At 45.0% G+C, this 8,492-nt stretch overlaps 1 protein-coding gene across 1 annotated transcript; it reads right to left on the reverse strand.

The window, feature by feature from the left end:
- Positions 1 to 668: 668 nt before the first annotated feature.
- Positions 669 to 8,456, reverse strand: mcmbp (minichromosome maintenance complex binding protein). The gene is made up of 16 exons (XM_062520100.1): positions 8,302 to 8,456; positions 7,788 to 7,873; positions 7,493 to 7,633; positions 7,085 to 7,126; positions 6,485 to 6,577; positions 6,156 to 6,285; positions 5,761 to 5,918; positions 5,303 to 5,400; positions 4,774 to 4,943; positions 4,315 to 4,438; positions 3,980 to 4,097; positions 3,652 to 3,817; positions 2,676 to 2,809; positions 1,548 to 1,712; positions 1,131 to 1,219; positions 669 to 901 (listed from the first exon to the last, which is right to left on the reverse strand). Exons 1-16 carry the CDS (start codon positions 8,357 to 8,359, stop codon positions 775 to 777), a joined length of 1,899 nt encoding a protein of 632 aa, XP_062376084.1. The 5' UTR covers positions 8,360 to 8,456; the 3' UTR covers positions 669 to 774.
- Positions 8,457 to 8,492: the final 36 nt, after the last annotated feature.

The raw sequence follows: 8,492 nt of genomic DNA on the forward strand, positions 1-8,492 counted from the left end.
GGTCACAATGCTAAATGACGGTACTTCTAGAAGCCTCAGGGTTGGTTGTCAACACCATTTTGCAACTGTTGATTGTCCTCCAGGGCCATGTCTAGCAATGTCACCCTAGCTCAACATATGGGGGGGTTCCCCAATCTCAAGTTGGAAGGCAACAGGAGAAAGGATCGTGTGTGTGTGTGTGTGTGTGCATGCGCTTGCGTATGAATTGTGGGATGTGTTGCGCCCTGTGGCAGGCAGTGCTGAGGGATGTTTGTGTGACAGCAACTGTGTGGAACGGTTTAGCTTTCATTTAATAACATGACCCGAGCAAAACAGCTAGAGTATTGTATCCTCAGCCCAGGACAAATCGTTTCAACTTGGTTTTCAGTCATGTGAATGCTATAGTAGGCCTACTGAACTACTGTCATTCAGTAGAGCTTGAAGGTTTTTTTTTTTAAATGAATTTGGGACATTGGTATGACTAACTTAGATACATATATATACAATCAGTAATTTTGTTATTTGTAAGTGATACTCAAAATAGATTGCAGCCATTTAATTAATCTGCTTAGAGACAGAATCTTTCTACAGGCTCAAGTTGAATGTGTCCCACTCCTCCCCTCCCATTGGATACGAGTTCAAGATCAAAGCTTACACCAGGAAATTTGATAATTCACTCATAACAGGTGCTTACTAAACATGAATCATTTTATTAATGGTAGAACACAGTCCTTAATATCATTAACAACTTGGATAAGAAAACAGTAATGTCTTTGTAACAATAGGCATAGGTCCCTATGGCTCATGGCCATTAACAGATTTCTGCTGCTGTACTCGGCTCATACGCAACAGCTCAAGATGTTTGGTCTTCATCCACCCATCTGTGGAGAGAGTAGTCTGACCGAAGCTAAGAGACAGCAACCTGGAAAAGGCAAATGAAATGACATTACTCTCCTCTACTCGGTTAGCTGTCGGTGGGTTACACAAGATCTCAAAATGTATGCCAAAAGGAACTGCTGAGAAAAAAAAAAAATCTTCAATTGTTGTAGGAAAGAAAAAGATCAGATTATCTCATGCAATGGGGGAGGGGAAGTTTTGGGGGTGAGCGGTTGAGGGGGGACCACAATATTGTCCGTTACGTGGAAACTCACCTCGAAACAACCAACATTCTGTGTAAGTCCTCAGCTGACATACTCTGGGGGTCGTCTTTACGCATGTCAACGAAATCATCTTCTACCGCCTAAAAGAAAGAGTGAAAAACAAAATTCACCAACAGGGATTATTAATTCATTCAAGCCATCCGAGACTGCTTCCAACGCGCCATACTCTGAATGTAATACATCTACAGGAATTTCCCGCATATTAGCCGCATTGTGTATAAGCCACCACAGGACAGTGTTTTATGCAGGTTAAAAGAAACAAAACCATATTGACCGTCCCTCTGTATTAACCTCATAGCTGAAGACATTTTGCAAAATCAATGTATAAGCTGCGGCTAATAGTCTGGAAATTACGGTATTATAATGGTAGGCCAGAGGGGACTCCTCTCCTACATGCCCTCTGCTGACCTTTGTGACCTCCTCGGAGATGCTGTAGTCCAGCTGGCGGGCCACACTCAGGAACAGGCGGTACTTGTTCATTTGGGACGGCGCCTGGGCCGCCTGGATGGCACTCAGGTACTCCTCCAGGTTGGGTGGTGTCACCTGGGGCTGCAGGTGCACCTGGCAGTCCGACTAAAAAGGGACGGGAAGAGATGAGAGAGCACCATGAATATCATCATCATAATATCCATCAGCAAAAACCTATTACAGATCAGATAGTCTGAATTGTATTGATTGATTAATTCTGTTCTGTCTGATCTTTCAGGAGCAAACACTGTAGAATCGGGTAGCAGAGGGCCGATATATGCTGTCCCAAAACTATGTGGGAACATTGTTGCCATGCAACTTGATTGACTGCTCTAGGTCATTCAACCACAACTGTGAAATGCCATTGCAGTTCGCATCCAACAGCCTACGTGACAAAAATCACCACAAGATTCTCTAGACTAAGCAACTTCAAAAAAACAAACTATGCTGTCCAGAAACACTTTAATGTGCGTTCCACTAAAGATAAACAAACTCAGAGCTCAGGGAGTGCGGTGAAAGGTGTGTTTGCTGTGCTCTGTGGTGGAAGGCCCTGCCTGGTATTCCCCCCCACTCGTGTCCTTGTGGTGCAGCTGCAGCCATGGCAACCCCTGAGACTAACATACGAGAATAGCCCGGCACATTCCTCAGACTGTTCGCATCAAAGCGAGGCCAGGGAACTGATGAGCCTGCCCCCACACACACACACACACACACACACACACACACACACACACACACACACACACACACACACACACACACACACACACACACACACACACACACACACACACACACACACACACACACACACACACACACACACACACACACACACACACACACACACACACACACACACACACACACACACACACACACACACACAGCTGGCTCCACAGGTGCCCCATGGAAAACAAACCCCCAGTGCTCCACGTGTTTGTCTCATGTGTGCCACGGCCTGCATGGAAACTCAGCTTGTGTAAATCTAGAGGGGCGTCTGCCTGACTTTACTGTGTGTGTGTGTGTGTGTGTGTGTTGTTTCTGTCAGAGGCCTTTTGTCCTCACAGGCAGCAGTGATCGTCCTTCTGACGCGACCAGCACGTTAATATTGCAGGGGAATTCCATCTGATGGTAGTTGAAGTCGTAATCAACCTTCTGCCAGGAGATCAGGTTGCCTAGCGCTGTGATGTTCCGCACACCTATGCCAGGATAAAGAGAGAGCAGAGATGGGAGTCAAAGGAATGCACGTCTGTGCGCACACACACACACACACACACACACACACCATACTGTACACATTGCGCTATGTGAAACTGCACATCTGACCAAAAATATGCACCGCTGTTCCTAATGAGAAAGGACTCAGCTGTAGTTTCTAGTCGTGCCGCTAACTCACACGCTAGCTTCAGAACGGCATTGTCTGTGATTGGCTCTGATGGCCCGCGCACAATAAACGGTTGGCATTTGTCGTGCTTCTGCTGCGTGTCTTCATGACTGATTTTGTTGTTTTGCTATTAGCCCTGCGGCGGGTCAGGCCCGGGTCAGGCCCGGGTCACGCTCATGATGAGACCCTCGCGTCAGGTCACTTTTATTGCACTCAAAAAATGTAACTGGAGCTTTCGGGAGAGCTCCGCCACTGGCGCTGCGAACGGAACAGATGCCTTCGGGTTTTGCCGCATGACATCACTCTCCTGCCTGTGTGCCCTTCTGCCCATCAGGAGGGCATAAAAGTGTCGAGTGGTTGCCGAAATGCCTCGCTGTTGACAAGTACAACCCTATTAAGCACCCGAGAACCGGCGGGGCCACAGTGGCACTGACGCACGCTCCTGCGACAGAACCCCGCCACCGCACACGCTCGCCGCGGCAAATCCAAGTGAAAGCTGAGAGAATTCCTCTGTGGCTCTGCGCGCGGCCTCGCCTGTCCAGTCTCGTCCAGTCCCCACCCTGCCTGTCCACTGTCCACCCCCCCCCCTCCCTCCCCTCCCCTCCCCTCCCCTCCCCTCCCCTCCCTTCCCTCCTCCGGCACCCTGGCTCTCCTCACCTGCGGCGTCCAGCTGGCCCTGCTCCAGCTGGGTCTCGTCGAGGAACAGCGAGGTGTTGCTAGCCAGCTGCAGGGCTCCGCTCACCAGCCGATTGGCCGCGTAGTCCTTCCGCGGCACCAACCGCGCGGCGTTCATGTTCTGAAGGCTCATTGGCAGGCGGTACGACTGTCGGGGGGGGGTGAAAAAGTGACATTTGCATCAGAGCTGATAACTGTTGACCGCCAAGCCAAAAGTCGCGCGCTGATCCAGTCAACACCACGGATGGGGACTCGTGTAGCAACCGCACCAAGTCAGCAAATACTGTAGCTGTGGGGAATAAACACTCACAGATGGCACGAGGTGCTGAATGATCCGGTAGAGATGCTCCGTGTAGGGGGAGGTCTGGGGGCATCCGCTGAGGTTCAAGGCAAACTTACCCAGCGGAAGAACATCCCGTCGGGCATACCTGAGCAGACAGATCAACGGGTTTGAGAAGGCAATAACATTTACTATCTCTGTATTACCCCTATTCAAAAGCAGATCATGTTATTCCCTTCCATTTACTATAAAGGGTGTTCAAGAAGGAAACCGGTCTCCTCTCTGATGAATAAAATCAGATTAGGACCAATAATACGGGTAAAGAGAGGAGAGTAGTCTGAGGCACGGGCGCTCACGTCACGTACACATTGGAGATGAGGTGGAGGAGCAGGTACTCTGCAGCCAGGGCGTCCCCCAGGAGCACGTGTGTGAGGTAGGCCAGGAACTCGGCCCTGATGGAGCCCAGCTCACTCAGGAAACTGGTGACAACTGGACAAACAAAAGACAAACACATTCAGTATTGAAATAGAAACATGCTGTTTGTTGCAATGAAAGAACTTGTTACCAAACTGCATACAATACCAACGGATGAATCTCAAGAAAGGGCTGTCATGTAACAATGACAACATTAAGCATGACTAAAGTATACTATATAATATGTGTTAAATATAAACATAGTTTATGATGAATGCAATCTAAATGTTACTGTCCAGATGCATTAATACAAGTTAATGTTACAGGGAAAACATGTGTGTGGCCCTTGTATTTAAATGGCAACTTCTAAACCTGTGTAATGCTATTTTTAGATGACTGTTTTGGCTTACAGCTGTTTTTGTCCTCCGACCCAGCAGAAGGCAGCAGTGGGTTGTTGTGCTGAAGGGGCAGCGCATAGACCATGTGGAGACGAGGCACTAGAGAAGGAGGAGGGCTGTGAGCTCTCTGCTCCTCTAGCGTCTCCATGGATTCCGTGGGGTCCAACAGTGAAGTGGCGTCTCTAAAACCCAGACGGGAGAAGAACATTACTCACTGACACAGTTAAAAGGAGGCTGAAGGAACACAGAAACACTTTGGATGAGGTCAACATGTTTCCAGCAGTTCGCTATGTCAACAGAAATCTGACAGTGTTTTGCTTTACTTTTATGTTACAACGCTGTTGAACAGAGAAGTGAAAAGAACATATGAAATACTTTTACAAAAAGACAACCTTATAAAAAGCCTACCACAAAAAAATGTGATTAAGTCAGGTATATAAGTTCAAATATTAAACAACTTTTGCATGTAATCTCTGTGTGAGATATTATCTCGGAGCTAATCATATAAAAGCCGCTTAACCCTAGCTGAGAAGAATCTTACTTTTCCTCAGCCACTCCGCTCAGAGTCGGATCAACAGACAGGATCCCAAACACCTCCAGCGTGTCGTTCAGTTTGAAGCTCTCCCAGCCCTCATACACCTGTCAATCAACAAAACATAAACTACTGAGCTGAGCTCGCTATTCAGCACTGTGGGAAAAGTTCCTCTGGTCATCCAAAAGATTTTCCCAAAAAGACCTGTACACAATGGGTGCTTCTCAACTTCTCTCCTCGATTCTCGATGTTTGATCCTCCAGGCTCGTTCCCTCTGATCTATAACTAATACTGGATAGACTATCCCATTGTTGCCACCCCATCATTCTTTATGTAGATCAGTGAGGACGAGGACCGAGGAAGGAAGGGAGGATGTATAAAAGACTGAATGAGAGGCACCCAATGATGACATCTCAGAGCAATTATCAGCATCAACAGGTGTGAAGAGCCACAGAAGTTGCAGGTACCTTGACCAGGCAGGCGGGGCCCTGCTCTCCAGGTAAGGGGTAGTTCAGGTCCAGAGGGGAGGTGCAGCTCGGAGGAGAGGTGCTGCTGTTAGAGGGAGCTTCTGTCTCCTGGCGTTTGGGGTCTCCGTTTCTTTGGGAGTCACCAGAACTGTGGGATCCTGTGTAGAGAGTGGCCAAAAGCTAGTGATGAGAAAAATGTTGAAGTATTTGTGAAATATATATATATCTTTTTCAAAAACATTCTAACAGATTGAAGTGAGTGCCAAGCATTGGACATTAGATCACCCTTTAAAACATAACCTAAAGAAGTGGATTTCCATAATGAGAGGTCATAAAATGATTTAACTAACAATACCCAAATGATAGATTACATATCGGTGCCGTTTTGCTTCTACCTGTGTTAGAGTCCCTTGGCCTTTGAGGCTGTGTGTCCATTTCATCATCCTCCTCATAGCTGCGCTTCTGTCGGTTTGGAGTGTAAGAGGTGGAGGGAATGACACGAGCCTGGCTAGAATTGGCATAGCAGTGGTCAACAGTTAAGGAATAAATCTACTAATATAAGCGGCCAGGCGGTTAGAGATAATCATATGTACTTTTAGAATCACTCAACTCTTGTATAAACCTTTCATTTAAAGATTAAAGCAATAGCTATGATGACTGGTGATGACTGAATTTTTCATTGATGTTTCTCCTCATCACTAGGAACAATGCATGTTAAGGATATCTCTTTCACCCATGGAGATTCCCCAGGAACTGGAACACAGTAGAAGGTCTGTCTTTCAGATGTGACACTGTTTCTGGAATTGAAATCCACCTGCTGATATCAGATAGAAGAATGACTCGGTTTGGTTTGAATTAGCCATACAAACATTTCAAGCATTTTCTTTTCATTTCTATGTCCTAGCAAATGGCAGCACAATGCCTATGGGGTTTACAGAAAACAGAAATCCTCAATGTACAGTACCGTTAACCTTAAAGAAAATCCTGAAATAATTCAAGCTATAAATTCTCCTGCAATCCTCCAACTATCACCCTCTTCAAACTATGGCCTAATACCTCCTTCTGTGAGGCAGATCACAAAGATGTTAGCATAAAATACACTTCTCTGGTTTTCAGATATAGTGATTCTGATAATGATATATTGCCTACATACCATGATACTGCCCCCATTTGGTATAAAATAGAAATTACTAGCTGTGTCTCATATGGCAATGATTCAATGTAACCTACTATACAATCATGACAAAAATATGACTTTGCCCTGATTCAGTAAATAATCAATAAATAGTTGTAATAGGTAGTTATTGACAAGTAAGGTACTTACAACACAGTCTGTGACATCCTTGTATTTTCCACATTTCAGACTCTGGAATAATTGCAAAAGTCTGTTATGAAACACTGGCTGCATTGATGTTACCGTCTAATTCAAATCTATCAATTGAAAAAGTAAAACATTAATTTGTGCATTAGGTTCAAGTCATATATCCGTCAAACTCAGTTTCCATTTACATGCATTCATTTATTCCAGAAGCCAGCGACTTATTATTATGTAATATATTATGTCAATTATATTACAAGGGCCACTATCCCCATAGCCACTTGGGATTTAAGTGCCTTGCTCAAGGGCACAACTGTGGAAGCCAGGAATTGAACCCACATCTTTCTTTTTAGGCAACTGCATGCTAGCCCAATTCCCACTACGCTACCACCGCAAAAACAAAACAAGACTTGCTTTTGACTTGGTCACTGGGTCTACAGCTTCATACACTCCCATGTAGAATTCTGGATCAAACATGTCTTGCACCAGGCAACGGAACTTCACCAGACTGTTGGGCTTCAGGTAATGGAGAGGAACGTCGTTCAGTGAGGGAACCTGTAAATACATGCAAATATCAAAGAGCCATTCAAGACTGGGCAGGTTCTTCAAGTCTGTGATCAAATCCTCCGACTTTCTTTTTAAGTTACATCAATTGTAGGCCTCACGTGTCCATACCATTTTCAAGTGACAAAAAATATCGTCTCCTTACCCAGGTTTGTGCTTCTTTCTCTGACAATTTGTCTTTGAAGTAATCCACCACTTTTTTTCCCCATTCTGGATTACAGTTGCTCTGTGCTGTAAATATTGACATATTCACTAATTAAACGTCAATAATATGCTCCAACAAGAGCCAACACCAATGAAAGGATGTGGAGACCACTGACACGTTTCTAACAACAACAATAACAGTCAGTGTCATCGATATCAATTCAAAAACACTTTATTTATCCCCGAGGGGCAATTTCTCTGTGCAGGCATAGTGACATATAATGATGTTTATGTTTTTTCTTTTCTTTTTTCGTTAAACTATAGTGCGATGGTATCACTAAGACTGTCTTATTAGTTTTACTCACAGTTTACAACAATATAATGTAAATTGCAATGTGAATTAAAACGCAACCTTAACTTATACGGACATGTGGATAAGCTTGTCAACTTTTTAGCTAAGTTAACTTCGTTAGCTATCAAGCAAGCAAACATTCTCGCATGGGTTTGTTTCTTACCAAACATCCCCTCGACAACACCCAGAGGATTATTAATCCAGTCCTGTGCGGAAGGCATTGTATTGATGAAAATGTAAGTAATATTGTTGTATATTTCTTTCACAAGACACTGTCCCCTCAGTTGATCTGTAATCACGTTGTCCCACCCCACTCAGTTGGCCGTGGCGGGAAAACTACGTCATCAAATTTTA

The sequence above is a fragment of the Sardina pilchardus genome, chromosome 18, assembly GCF_963854185.1.
Source record: "Sardina pilchardus chromosome 18, fSarPil1.1, whole genome shotgun sequence".
NCBI lineage: Eukaryota > Metazoa > Chordata > Actinopteri > Clupeiformes > Clupeidae > Sardina > Sardina pilchardus.